A 15,811-nucleotide genomic window follows, 5' to 3' on the forward strand; every position below is an offset into this window, starting at 1 on the left:
GGGGCCTCAGCCCAACTGGAGTGGTTTGGCAAGAGGGGTATGCAGTGGGATGCATTTCTACGTGCAGATCCGCACGGTCCTCATTGCTGTCCCCCCAATGTGTTAGTTGTTCATCTTGGTGGCAACAACTTAGCTAAGCGTAGTGGAACGTTGTTAGTATTAGATATTATACACGATTTGCATCTGTTGAAAACCGAGCACCCTTTGATGATCATTTTGTGGTCCACGATAATACCTAGAGCACACTGGTGCGCAGATTGACCACCGCAGTGCATCAATATAGGATGCAGACAAGTTAACCATGAGGTTTGCTAGGCTGTCAAAGGGGCATTGGTACAGTTATTGGACACCACAACATTAGTTTGAATAACCTTCCTGTGCTCTTACTATGACTCACCGATCCAGTGGCTGTCTTCCAGGCATAGAATTATTGTAGATAAAGCTTTCTCATTCTTCCTTTGTTCCTCCTCATCTGGGGCAGCAGGGGGATTGCATACTATCTCCCACAGTTCCTCCCTTTGTTCTTACATTACTTATTTAATAAATAAATAAATAATAATAATTAATAAATAAACTAAATGGTATTCCATGGTCACATCTTTTCTCATGAGGAGCCTGCACAAATAAAAATAGCGACCTCTTTTTGGAAAAACAACAACAACAAATCAACAGCCGGAGTCATTCTAAGTTCTGGTGGTAGCAGCGAAAATGGTAACATAATGTTATAAGGCTATCTTTTACCTAATTTTCAGACAAACAAAAATTCATCCAAAAATTCATTCCACACCAAAATTATACATATGTGACCACTCCACAAACCTGTTAAAGTAGGAGAAAAATGGCCTCAGTAATAATTGCATCACAGTTCAAATTAGACTGCAAAACATGTTTTGTTGTTACATGCATAGAAAAGCAATGCCGCCAGGGAGATGTTGAGATTGCCTCCAGTATTCTTCAGTCCCCTAGCTCTGGCTGCAAATGCCCAGGTATTGACACTGTAATTATGAAAAGTACTGTTGTTCCAGTCGTTTTTATGAAAAAAAAATCTACTGTACATAGATTAAAATGCTGAGGAATAAATTTTGAACTCAAGGTATTGGTTGCAATGTGACCCTCAGAACTGGGAGTGTAATTTGAAAGTGGGAGACGGCAAAATTGAAGGCCAACTTGGCCATCGACTGTGCCTGCCTTAAACATGCTCAGGAATGTCGTGGTGCAGTTGTGAGATGTGTAGGTGTACATTAAAGAGTGAATTCTTGTTATTCTGGCTGTGGATGTATCTACAGCTCCCTGTTCTTGTATGCAAAGAACTGAGAGGAAACTGCAGTGTTTCTAGAACTATTGAAGACAATTTTTATAGACCTGGAGATGTAATTTTGGGTGGCAATCTTCCTCTAATACAACCTTTTATATATTTGTTCAATTTTACGCATATTCCAGATGAGACTCATTCTGGTTCTCTGTAAGTTACTTTGTTTTCTTTTTACTGGCAACAACATGATGATACAAACTAACTGGGAAATTAGAATTTAGGGGAAAACTGGATAGTTTCCATGTCTGAATGTGAAAAATTTCTCAAAGGCATAAAACAGAAGGAATGAGCAATTCTATTGGAGCTGCTGGTTGCATTTTTCAAGCTTAGACCCAGAAACTTGTTTTGGAAATATGTATCCACTTGCTTCAGAAAATGCCAACTCCTGTTCTTTTAAATATATAGAAACAGATATCTGGAACCAGGTGATAAGATATCTGCCAAGCTAGCTGTCATTAACAGTACGAAGCACTAGATACCACATAAATGTCACGGCACAAAAATTGTTAAAAGAAAAAAAATGTTTAAATACATAATTAAAGAATTCGAAATTTGGAATTTTTCCCAAGTTAAACTTGATTCAACTTAATATCCAACAGAAGTTATCTCTTTCATTCACTAACAAGAAATTATTAATTATTTGCTTCGAATGTCATCTTTTACAGTTGAGGAAGAAACACAGAGAATAGCTCTGAAAGAACCAAATAATAAATAAAAATAATTAAGTAGAAGCTTGGGGAGAAAGTTTATTTCATTCATTAATGATTTTCATCTAATATAAATCACAGGAATGATTTTCATCTAATATAAATCACAGCATAGAGGCTTTCAGCCAATATTTGATAAGCTTAACCTTCAAATGAACCAAAGTGCAAGATTTCCCTTGAAATGAGCAAATATTTAGTATTGTCAAAAAACTTTGCAAGTGCCAGGTTCTAGTTATTGCTCAAATGCTTTTTCAGTTGGCATATAGACTGTACAGAGAAAAATATGAATCACAAGAATGTAGTGCTGTCCTTTGACAAAAAGTACTAAAAAGTTCCTGAATCTTACTGTATATGAATACAATGAATCTTATCAGTTCACTTTGATATAGATCCAAAATACCATCACTGCATAGCTGCCAGCAGAATGTAATCTCAGATTACTTATATTTCCTATTAGAAAAAAAATAGCCTATATAAACTAACAGAACCAGATGAAGCAGAGGAGCACAGAAGCAGAAGGAGGGTGAACATTGATATCTGAGAAATTTGTGTTTAGTACAGGGCTCTGACAAAATGAAACTTTTTATAAGTGTATCAGAGACTTTTCATTTAGATGCCTCGAGCAAAATGATGATTTTGATTTTTATGAATTCTTTTGAGTAAAGTAACGTAGAAATTTCTAAATTTGTCTTTCACTAAGATAGATGATTTTCGCATATGGGATATCTTTGTTCAACACTTCCATATTATTTTCTTGCAGATACTTCTAAAGAAACTTTATATAGTTGCTAAATAATGGACTTAAAAAATTAGCCAACTGGGATGTTGTATAGTCTTTTTTTCACTACCCTGAAAGGCAGAATATGCAGATGGCATTTCTTTTGACTTTCATGAAAAATTAATAAACAAAACAAACAAATAAATGAACAAACAAATAAAAAATCTTCTCCCCAAGAGGGAAACGTTGATATGTATGAAACTTTCTCACAAATTATCTCCTTTGTCCTTGGAGCCTATTTCATCAGAAGCCAAAGATGAGGGTTTAATGTGTGTTATGTGGTCTATAGGTGAATAGAAATGTTATTCAGAATTTTAGGTAAATATACAGTAAATGTATTTTTGGTGAGACTCTGTGGGATCTGGGCCCTGTTCTTTCTGGGAACCCACCAGAAAGGCTGGAATTTTGTGTTTTTTTGCCTCATACTTCTGAAAGGCTATCCTTAAACAAAGACGTCTCTCCCTCAACACATCCTGCTATACTTTAATGTACTTGCCTTTCTCGTGTTGGTATCTATCAGAGATTCAACAATTGTATTCACCTGTTATGCTAGTTCAAGACTCATTCAATGGTATGCTAACAGATATTTCTATGTATCATTGTTTGTTACAGAGTAAAGGTCAAACATTACCAGCACTTCCTGGCTATGGTTTTTGCCATTCATGAGATCAACAACAATCCAAGACTCTTGAACAATGTAACTCTAGGAATTCATGTCTATGATAACCTATTTGACACCAAAACAACTTATGAGACTCTCCTGGATTTTCTGTCTGGACAAAAAAAGAATATACCCAACTACAAATGTGATAATAAAAATGTATGGTCTGTGATTGGAGGACTTACAGTACAAAACTCCATCCAGATGGCTGATATCTTAAATAGCTATAAGATACCACAGGTACGCACATTGTTGCTCATACAGATGTTGTTTGGTTTACGTTCAGCTATTAGTGGCCACTAATTATAAATTAATGAACAATGATTAGTGTTTGTATGGTTTTTCTTATCCATTTGTGCTTTCTTCTGCAAAATGGTAGAAAAATAAGCTAAATAAGGAGATTTTTCAAAGCAGTAGTGACGCTGATCTTTTTCTGCATCTATAAAAATTAAAAAAACAAAAAGTAGAGTGATTCACAGATTTCATTCAGAGGCCAAAACTCAAGCACGAATTTGCCACAGCATCAGTGAGATTGCCTCAGTCATGATGGCTGTTGCGTGGCTTCTGTGCACCTGTTTACATGACTGGCACATGAGCAAGCATGAAACAACCATCTTGTTAATTTTCTACAATCTCCTGCCACAACTTGCTCAACATCACTTACTGAACTGAGGGTTTTGTTCTTTGTTATCCTTTAATGGTTGAGCACTGCTTTAATTGCTTTCCCTTTTGCTTTGGAAACTATTATTTCTTCAAGATCTAAAAGTGAATATTTTATTCCCACAGCTCATCTATGGTTCCTTTGAAACTACAATACATGATAAACCAAATTTGCCTTTTTCGTACTGGATGGGACCCAGGGAAACCGCATTTCATCAAACAGGGCTTGTACAGCTACTCTTGCACTTCCAATGGACATGGATTGGCCTCCTGGTGTCTGAAGATGATAAGGGAGAAAACTTTGCACAGAAATTAGTTCCTCTGTTTGCTCAAAACAACATATGTCTTGCCTTTTTGCAAAGGAATTCAGCAAGTTATTATGATCGCAGTAATCTACCTTTTGGAAAAATCAAAAAGTCATTGAAAACTGTTTTTTCATCTGATGTTAATATTATTATTGTTAGTATGGACTCACATCTAATCAATATTTTAATGCTTTTCTTGGAAAAAAATGTTCCACAAGTAAATTCCTCTTTTGGAAAAGTCTGGATAATGCCACCCCAGTGGTACCTTACTGTTTCACCCAAGGGAAAATTATATGGTAACAAATTTTTACATGGTGCCTTGTCTTTCTCTGCTCAAGCACATATTGTGCCAAAGTTCCGAGATTTTTTGTATGATTCAAAATCAGATAGTGCATTAACACATTTTCTCTGTTTGTTCTGGAAAGCTGCCTTCAAAGTGTGCAAGCACTGTGGAGAAGAAAACCTGGAAGTGTTTTTTCAAAATGTATTTGACACTGATATGTCCATTGAGAGCTACAGTGCCTACAATGCTGTCTATGCTGTATCGTATACTTTACATGCGACCCATTTATCTAGAGAAAGAATGTTGCATGGCAAAAGCAAATTGGACCACTCAGATGTTCACCCATGGCAGGTAAACTCATCCGTCTAATAAAACTGCTTGTATCTGATATAAAATCACATGGGGACTGTGAAAAGACTTTCCCTGATCAATTAGATAGGTCAGGGGTGCATGGCATGTTTCATCCTGCCGGGTCACTGCTAGTACTTTTGTGTGGTGTGACTGCTGCACCTCCATATGCAGAAAAATAAAAGTAAAAGTGCATAGAAAGTCCAATGGGTGAATTGATCAGTTTTCACAGAGAGGCACTAGCATTATTAGTAAACTAAGAAGAATCCCAGTATTCCTACATAGAAACACTAGCCTGGAATAAAGTCTATTTTGAAGTATAAATAGAAAGGATGCTGAATTACCTGCTCTCAGCACTGGCTGCTTTGGCAAAGGCATTTTTCTACTAAAATAGGAATGGCAAGCTCTAAGGTAAAATACTGACCCTTTAGGTTTAAGAGTGAATAGGGTTTTAGGAGGAATAATCCCTTTTAAGAAGGAAAAAAGGCCTTAGTTGAATTTCAGACCTTGGAAGGACAGGTTTGTCTGCAAAGGTTCATACAAATTTTAAAACACAGACTTTTAAGGACTTCCATCCTCATCCTGAACTTTTGGACAGAACCAACTGGCTACTGCAGGACATCGGGGGCAGTCCATGACAGCAAGGGGTTAGAATCTCTACAAGCAGCCTTGGGGTGCTGCATGTGTCCCACAGGCTGAGATAAAACAACTAGCCAAACTGAAGTCATATTGTATAATGTTAAGGCTTCCAAAACATTGAGGAAATTCTGAAATTCTTGATTTCTGTAAATACTACCTTTACTCTAATGTATTGTCAGAAATCTTAATGGTGAGTGAACATGCTGGGAAATGTCTTTGATTATGTAATGTCTTCCAAGTGCGAACTTGATAACAAACAGGTTCTCACTAATGTTAGCTTTTTCCTTTGTTCTCACAAACTGATTCCTTATGCATCCTTATGCAAGTATTAAGACACTTAGTTATTAATAAGCATTCAAATAGTATGGATTATTTTTATCATCTGTGTTGTACTCTCTCCCAACCTAGCTCCACACTTTCCTGAAAAATATCCACTTTAACAATGGGGCTGGAGAAGAAATAGTGTTTGAGAATAGAGGATTTCCCATTGGTTATGATATCATCAACTGGGTCACTTTCCCCAATCAAACCTTTGTTAAAAACAAGGTTGGAGAGATTTCACCAAGCCATACATTCTCCATCATGGAGGAAGCCATTGTGTGGCACAGAACATTAGAGCAGGTAAGATTGAATGAGTTGTTAATGTATTTAAAAATCCTCATTGATCAGAAAGGAGTTGCTCTCTCGGTCTTCTGTCATTACTACTGTAGATCATTCCACGGTTACAATGCTAACTTGAGAATAAACAGCCAAAGAAACAAACAAAATAAGCACCACAATAACATGTATAATAAAAAAGCAGAATGTAAATAAAATTGCAGAGTTAAAGTTCATATAGATAAAATCAATCTATAGTAAATCCTTCTAAAGTCTGACTACAACTCAATTCATGATAGAAAGTGAAAAAGATTCTGATCAATCTCTTATCATTCTCTCAAGTACTGACAGCCCCTGTCTTGAACATCTCACTGTTGGATTCCATGTCCTTGCAGAGAAGTGGAGGGATTCTAGGCGTGTGGGTCAACCCCATGAGAGAGAAGAGTTGTGTGTGTGTTTTTTTAATGTAAAGAACATTTGATGCATTTTTTCATGCATTTTTTGAAAGTAAGATTTCTCCTATTCACCTTCCTTTTTTAAAAACCTAGATGCCACCACATTCAAAATGTGTTGAAAGCTGCCATTTTGGATACAGCAAGATAATGCAAGAAGGGAAATCAATCTGCTGCTATAGTTGTACTCCATGCTCAGAAAACATGATTTCTTATCAAATTGGTATGTGACCATAGACAGGGGTTTCATAAGAATATTTGTGTTGGAAATGTTTGTTTTGCACTTTACAACCGTTCCACATTTGGTCTTTTAAACCTTCTGTTCCCTTTCTCAATATCTGTTGGCAAAATACCTCTTCATATTTTTTATTCCCCCCCAAAAAATATATATACATAATTCAAGGCAATAGTCACCAAAATGTGTTTTTATATATTAGAAGAGGTGATGTAAAGGATAAGATTATTTGAACATGAGCACAGTCCACAGTGGTGTTCGTAGGTAATACATGTTGACTACTGCCTCTTCCTGTTACTGACTCTGTGAAAGAGCATTAGGCAGGTATCAAAATATTCTGGAATGTAAGAAAACATCTGACTTCAAAGAAAGGCTCCTTTTGCAGCCGCTTTTGCAACTGAGGGAGCTTATTGCCCACCCACTTAGGCAAGGTGCATGCAGGACGGCTCACAAAGTGGTGTGATGGGGCGAGAGTTAGGGTGAGCCCTTAAAAGGCTGCCTGCCCATGTCATCATCTCTTTTCTTTGGAGCATTGGCCCACTCAACCACCCTTTGTTAGGAGTGAGCTTTGCTGGTCATTTTGGGCCTAGATAGGTATTTTGGGCCTGCCCTTGATTGACACTTAGGAGCAGGCATGTTTTCACCCATCCCATTCTCAACCTTTTGTTATTTGATAGGGTGAGGTGTAGATTATATTATGGTCAGACTGGTGGATAGTGGCAGAGGTCATGAGTTTGAAGTTGAGTTCAAGTGGACACCCAGTAGGGGTGTGAGTTGTCCCACCTTGAGTGTCAAATGCCTGCTGCTTTTGGCCCTGAGATAGGGAGGAGGCGGGGGTCCCCTGGGGTCCTGAGTCTCATTTGGGCTGCACCCTTGGGTGGCTTCCAGATTTTACCAGATCTCAGCCAGTTAAGGCCTGTGTCTGGGGCACAGCCATCCCCAGGCACACAGCTGACTCCGCCCTACGTTAGGTTCATTTTGAAGTGGATGTTGTGTTATTGTGTTAACATTCAATAAATTGTGGCCCATGTTTAACCCATCTCATCACTCTGGGCTGGGTGGGCAATGTCTGACTTCTCAAAAAGGTGTTTCTCAACGTTTGGATGCAATAACTACAACTATCTCAGCAGATGTGGATGTGAGCTTTCCCAACAGCAACCTGCACTTCGCAGCACTTCAAGGTGGAAGATATCTCATATTGCTTGGAAAAAGTGTGATATATTTCAGTAGATTTTTTGAACAATGCTTGCAGACTCACGAGTGGTATACCAGAGTAAAAGGTTATTCCTATGTGTCCTCACAACTGATCCATAGTACATTTCTATCCATCTGCAATATGTACCTCTCAAGAAACTGATCCTGTTGCCTTCCTTTTTTGAAAAAGGAAAAATATACATAGAGAGAAAAAATTGGCAATGCCATCTAACATCTCCGTTTATCCCTTTCAGATGCTGCTCTTTGTGTCAAGTGTCCAGAAGATCAATATCCAAATGAAAACAAAAACCAATGCATTCCCAAAATCATATCCTTCCTTTCTTATCAAGAGCCTCTGGGGATCGTTTCAACTGTCTCTACAATCTCTTTATCTCTCATCACTTGTTTTGTGATGCAAACTTTTCGTAAGAATTGGGATACTCCCATCGTGAAAGCAAACAACCAGAGCCTCACTTGCATCCTTCTCATCTCTATCCTTCTTTGCTACCTGGCCACGCTATTATTCCTTGGAAAACCCAAGAAGGTGACCTGCCTTCTTCAGCAACCCATTTTTCTCATCTTCTTCTCTGTTGCTGTTTCTTGTGTGTTGGCAAAAACCATCATTGTGATTTTGGCCTTCATGAGCACCAAGCCAGCCAGCCAAATGAGGAAAGGGCTAGGGAAAATACTGGGAAGCTCTGTTGTTGTTTCTTGTTCTCTTGTTCAGGTGTGCATTTGCATTGCATGGCTATCAACCTCTCCTCCATTCCCTGGTGCTGACATGCACTCTCAGACTGGGGAAATCTTACTGCAATGCAAGGAAGGGTCCCTTACCATGTTCCACTGTGCTCTCGGCTACCTTGGATTTCTCTCCAGCTTAAGCTTCACTGTGGCTTTTCTAGCGAGAAAACTGCCTGATGCTTTCAACGAAGGCAAGTTCATCACCTTCAGCATGCTGGTGTTTTGCAGTGTTTGGATCTCCTTTATTCCTGCTTACCTGAGCACCACGGGGAAGAACATAGTGGCTGTGGAGATTTTTGCCATTTTAGCTTCCAACACTGGTCTTTTGGCTTGCATGTTCCTTCCTAAATGTCACATCATTGTTTTTAGAGCTGACCTGAACTCCAGGACACAGCTCAAAGAGAAAAGAAATCATTAAACTCGATTCTAACAATTCAATGCATTTGAGTTTTTCAGTTGTTCTGTGTATTCAGTGAAGAATGTATTTGTGACGAACAGGTCAAGAACCACTCCTGTCCATCACAATGGAACCCTGATCCAGGAGCCAATGGTTGTACAGAAGAGGCGGGACTAATGAAATATAAGAAGAATGGAAGTCAGATTTCCAGTTAGAGTCTGAGTTAGGGATGAGATAGGGTTATGAGTTAGAGTTAAGGCCTTCAGTTAGAGAGAAGCAGTTTAGGCAGTTAGGACCAGCCTTGTGTTAGAGAAGGGTAAATGAGAGGTAGAGAATAAGACAAGGAAAGTACAGATCTTGTATGGTTTATGGTTATGATTGGAAAGAATTAGAAGTGAAAAGAAATGAATAAATACCTTGATTAAAATGATTTTACCTAAGCAAATATGAATGTTACCAAAGCACAATTTCTTGAATGAATTAAAAAAGACCATCCATGATTTACTTTATATGATTTACTGATAAACACATAAATAAATATTGTTATATTGGAGAACTGTGATTTAAGAGTCACATTTAATAGAGTGGGGAATAAATCCTCTGGTGGCAGTGGAAAGGGGCTTGGTGTGTGTGACAGTATTCATCTAGCCTGATTGTTTTGCAGTTAATTTTGAATGATGGACATACTATTTCTATTTATCATATTCTTAGCAGGTAGAAAGAGATATCACATAATTTGGGAGCAACTTATTTTCACCTTTGAAATGAGGTGCAGGTAAAACAGGATTTTTATGGACCCCATGGGGGGCCATACATCCCCCCCCCCGTGGTCTCATGAATTGGCTCATGCAATTCTCTGGAGATAAGAGAAATGCTAGAATACATAGAAATAGAAAATAGTGCTGACTGAACAGTCTTTATACAGTATGTGCCAAACCGCTGTATCTTTTGAAATTTCATCATAATTCTATCAGTAAATGTAATGATGAAACCACTCCTGGGCTTTATCACCTTAAACGATGTATTCATTTTATTTATTTATTTTTCTGGCTTTTACCCCACCCAACTAGATTCAACGAACCTACTGTGGGAGACTTACAGTCCAAATATAAAATAAAAATTAAAACAACAATATCAAACAACATAGGGACAGGCAAAATCGAAGATGGTAGGACATAGGGAACTAAGAAATGGAAGCGGGGAAGGGCTGCCTGAAGAGCCAAGTCTTCAGCTTGTTCTTAAAAACTCCCAGCGAGGGTGCCAGGCGACTCTCCAGGGGGCAAGATGTTCCAGAGGCGAGGGGCCATCTCCAAGAAGGTCCGGTTTCTAGATATCTCCTTCCAGGCCTGTCTCGGATTCTTTTTCCATAGAAGCCTGACTTCACCCTCCATTTCCTCTCAGTTTAGCACCTAACTGATGTGTTTCAGAAGAAGAAAGATGCTTACATTGCAGATAGTGGGATGACATAACGCATGCTTCCATCAGCACCCTACTTTTAGCAACCAGATCCAGTCAGTAATCAAATACACAACCAATTTCATAAATCAGAAGTGGGCAGCTTTGGTGGCTCCAGGGCCTGCTCAATGAGGGCCCCAGTGCCATATGTTACCTAAACCAGCAATGACTGCAGGATCCCTTCTGCATTTGGAAAATAATAAACCTTACTGAAAACCAGGCAAGCAAAGGTTGTGCATCTTGTTTTAAAGGAGAATTGTGCTCCCTGGAGACTTCTAGGAGTGCTGTTCGCCTTTTTGCCAGAAGAAAAAGAAAATGCTAATTACTATGGGGGCTGTGGCCTAGGAAAACAGGTAGGGCTTCCGTATAGCCCACAGGATCAGTGTTGCTAAACTCTGCTGTTGTTGATGTTCAGGCATTAGTCATTTATACTTAGGATGTTTGATATTTCCTTTCTCAGGAAACAATGGCAATAGCTTCATTCTTCTGAATGTGTTTATTCTTTATGTTTGCCTCCTGTCCTCCTTTCAAATAGTCCAGGTAATAGGCATTTTCTCTATTCATTTCACATTTAGACATCTGTGAAGGTTAGAATAACACATATGCTTGCCTAAGATCACCTAATGCACTGGTTCTTAACCTTGGGTTACTCAGGAGTTTTGGACTGCAACTCCCAGAAGCCTTCACCACCAGCTGTCCTGACTGGGGTTTCTGGGAGTTGCAGTTCAAAAGCATCCGAGTAACAAAGGTTAAGAACCACTGACCTAATGTTCCTTTTGCTTGAGGAGGGGCTGGTGCCCAGGTTTTCATAGCCTGCTTCCAATAAATTGTCCTTTCAGCTTCATTTGCTTGCAAATGTTCAAATTAAAGCATCCACCAAGCTAAGGCTTTCAAATGCTATATCCTCTGGTGAGATATTTGATGAACAACTTTTCCTGTCTCGAGAGCAATAATCTCTGGTGCATTGTTTTTTACAAATAAATACATATGCTAAGCAACACATTGATCAGGATGAGATATTGAAAATAGAAAACTGTGCAATCAGTTTTCAGCTGAAGACAACTACATAACATGCATCAAGGGCGGGCGTGGAATAGGATAGGATAAAATGTCACATCTGTGATAGGAATATATGGTCATATTGGTTCAACACAAATTTGGGTGATAAGAGCAAACAAGGAACCCTATGACTGAATAATCCAGATAATAGAAGAAACGTGAAGATAATCAAAATAGAATGCAAAGCAGTGCAAAAAATTGTTGAACCTCATTGTCAAGAGTAAGCATAAAAAGGTAATTCCCTTTTCAGCAAAACATTCTATTTATCTTATTCTTTCCTTTTTAAATTTGGAACTAATCAGTCTGTGTTATTTCCATTGTAGTTGACATCTGAACTATTGCTTGGTGCATATCGATGAAACTGAATTAATTTGCTTTGAACAAACTGCATTTATTGCTTTGTTTTGGAAGTGTCTTTTCCTCCTAGAGCAAACGTGGACTGCTTAATGGAAAATTTTAGACACCACAATGGAACAACAGACCAATTAATACTCCTTGGCTTTGGCGATCTCCAGGAATTACAGCTGCTGCTTTTCCCACTGTTCCTAGTAATATATGGATTCACTATCGTAGGTAATTTTCTCATTTTAACCACTGTTTCTCTTGATAAGAGACTCCATACTCCCATGTATTTTTTTCTTGGTAATTTATCAGTCCTAGAGATATGGTACACTTCCAACATCTTTCCCAAGATGCTGCTGGATTTATTGAGAAAGGAGAAAATCATTTCATTGACAAATTGTATCATACAGCTGTACATGTTCTGTGCCCTGGGAACCACTGAATGCTTTCTGCTGTTGCTCATGGCGTATGATCGTTATCTTGCCATCTGCAGCCCACTGCACTATACCAAACTCATGAACTGGAACTCTTGCTTTAAACTAACTGCTACCACATGGTTATGGGGTTTCCTGTTAGCGGCTGGTCTGAACTTCATCATATCTACATCCTTAACACTTTGTGGTCCCAATCAGATTGACCATTACTTCTGTGACTTGATTCCTCTCTTGAAGCTCTCCTGTTCTGACACCCACCCAGCAGAGTTGGCCATCTTCATAGCATGCTTCTTGGTGGCACTGTTTCCTTTCCTCTTGACAATCACCTCATATGTGTATATCATACTGAAGATTCTGGAAATCCCATCATCCTCTGGAAAGAAGAAAACCTTTTCTACTTGTAGCTCTCATCTTATCATGGTAACAATTTTCTATGGGACATTGGGCATTTCAAATGGTGTTTCTGCTGGAACACAGGCAATAGAATTAAACAAAATGCTTTCCTTCCTGTATACAGTTCTGACTCCTGCATTTAATCCCATCATATACAGCCTGAGGAACAAAGAGGTTAAAGAATCCCTAAGGAAACTCCTGGGTCACACACTGCTCAGTAATATTTGTTCTTATTATATGTTTAAAAGTAAGTAACAATAATGTTTATTATCAGAAGAATGTGTAGAGAATGGAGAACATAAGCAGAAGCATGGAGCACTTTAAAAAGTGTGCTGCTTAAACAAGAGGATATTTCAATCACTCATGGGTCCCCTAATTGGGAGAAAGGCAGCCTATGAGTAATAAACAAATAAATAAATTTAGAAATGTTGGCAGTTCTAGTTAAATTGCTTATAATGCTTGAATATTATCATTAATTTTTTTCTCTCTCCCAAAGAATGCTTAAATGTGTTTAGAACTCCACCTTACATGTTATGTACAACCACCAGCACAAAAATAGATGTATTAAGACTCTCACAAAGAAAGGCCTGCTCATGTTCACTGAAATATGTTATTCTCCCTTCCCAATCTTTCAAACCTAACTGTATGTAAAATGTCATTTGTAATCTTTTTTCATGCTCTCATCCTAGCGATGTTAGTAGCAATTTTTTTGCACGAATTAACATCGCTAAGCGAGGCACCACTGTATTTTGGAACACTGCTACATTTATAAAAAACAGTTTCATTCAGGCACTAAAAAGGACAATGGCTCAGCATAGGAAGAGCTAAGATTCAGAACCAAAATCAGCAGTGTTCCTTCATTTGAAGGATAAATGACACTCATTTGATGACCAAGAGGTACTCATTTTGGACCAAGAAGAAAGATGGTTTGAGGGGGAGGTCAGGGAGACCATAGATGTGGATATAGAAAATCCCTCACTAACCAGGGGTGGAGGCCTGAGACATAATCTGTCTCCTAGTTATCATCCTGCCCTTTCATCTGTCCTCAGAAATATTAGGACCACACACACTAAAAAGACCACTTTTAACAGCTGTTAATGACACATGACAATGGGTGGAGAAGGACTGCAGAGGTGGGATTTTCATTCACTCACCCTCTCCATTGCCCATCTAATGAGCCTATTCAGACCAGGGGCAAGTGAGACCAATGTGGAGGACTTATCAGGAGTCTCCTACCAAATCTGCTCAGACTGAAGAAGCTACTTGGATGAGTAATGAAACGTTCAAACCTAACAGGAAAGAGGTCCAGTTGCCATGACTCAACTTCTAGAGTCCATATCTGAATGGGAATCTGTAATGTATCAAGAGTGTCACACATTTGCAGCCATATGATTCATACTGGCAATGATTATATAGGGTTGAACAACTGGTGCAAATGGAGATATCAGTGTCTGAATATATGTTAATTAAGCTGAGGTTATCGTCTCATCTTTGAGATCACCTTGAGTATCATTCAGTGTCCTAACTTTGGCTTCAAATGACAATGTGGCAGGTATAAAGAGAAAATGGCACGATGGCATGTTTATTAATTTAACATTTTGTCTGAGCATCTCCAACCAGATAGGGATACCACAGGGATAGTGGAGAAACCCTTGCCATGCCTGAATGTTACTTTTCATTTCCCTATTTCCATGTAGCCTGTTAGATGGAAACTTTACCCTTCCTTTTAATATACAAATGGCACAAATATTTCCATCCCAAGGCCACCACCTAAGAGGCAAACATAAATTGGCCCACCAGTTCTTGCAGCTCCTTCAGTGCTTTCCAGTGTTGTACTAAATGAACTAATAAAGATGTGTCCTATATTCCCACATAACTAGATTCATTATGTTCTTGATCATGTGTCGATTGTCCATTGTTAGATTTCGTTTTACATATCTCATTTAAATGTACAGTATTGTTTAATTGTGTGATTTATATTTTTGTTCTTACTTATTAAAAATAAATAAATAACACACAAGACTATCAATGGGTCAATTTGCTGCATAAATATAGTGGTTTAACCCATAAAATCTTTGTGTTCTCTCCCTAATTTGGCTAATACAACTTTTCTCAAATTCAGGAAAGCCTTTGCCCTCCCACTCTGGAATAAAGAGTTGAGACTCAAATGATGGGATAAACAGGGCCACACTTTATTAACCATAAAACTTCATCAATTTATAGCCCAATTCAAAACATAAAAGGGGTCCTGCTGTAGTGTGCAATGATGCTGGTAGTGGAGGTATCACAGGACCCCTTCTTCATGACAATGGCCAAGACTCCTGCCCTGAGATCGTGTGGTCCTGATGACAGTGTGGCTGCGGCCGACCATGATCTTTCCCCCGGGCCTCTAGCCTCCTGTCTATTGGTGGCCTTTGGCCTGGAGGTGTCTCTGATGCGTCCTTTCCCCTGCATTATAATCTTGTGATCTGCAGCTCTGAGGGTTTGGAAGTGCTATACCTTGCCTGTACTCCATGGGGAACTCACCAATCAATCTTCTACACACTACCCACCAGTGTGAGCAAGAGCAACAGCACCCAGTAAAACTGCCTTGAACCCTTTCACCAGTGTGGAACAGATGAAAAATCCCCACTTGCAACAGCCAATCAGCAAGCGGGTCAAAAATTGCTATCTGACCAGCAAGGCTCACACTACCTATACAGGTGGGCAGGTGGGTTGCAAGCCTTGAAAGAGGCTAATTGGGGGAAGGAGCACCTGTTAAACAGGGTGCTCCTTCTCCCTCCCTTCCCAGATGGCTGGGACATGAATAACACATCTTG

General features: G+C 38.9%; 1 protein-coding gene across 1 annotated transcript; it reads left to right on the forward strand.

Moving 5' to 3' along the window:
- Positions 1 to 2,376: 2,376 nt before the first annotated feature.
- Positions 2,377 to 13,567, forward strand: LOC110071543 (olfactory receptor 6F1-like). Its single transcript, XM_078378060.1, has one exon. The coding sequence runs from the start codon at positions 12,270 to 12,272 to the stop codon at positions 13,245 to 13,247; it is 978 nt and encodes a 325-aa protein (XP_078234186.1). The 5' UTR covers positions 2,377 to 12,269; the 3' UTR covers positions 13,248 to 13,567.
- The last annotated feature ends 2,244 nt before the right edge of the window (positions 13,568 to 15,811 follow it).

This window comes from Pogona vitticeps, chromosome 6 (assembly GCF_051106095.1).
Source record: "Pogona vitticeps strain Pit_001003342236 chromosome 6, PviZW2.1, whole genome shotgun sequence".
Classification (NCBI taxonomy): domain Eukaryota; kingdom Metazoa; phylum Chordata; class Lepidosauria; order Squamata; family Agamidae; genus Pogona; species Pogona vitticeps.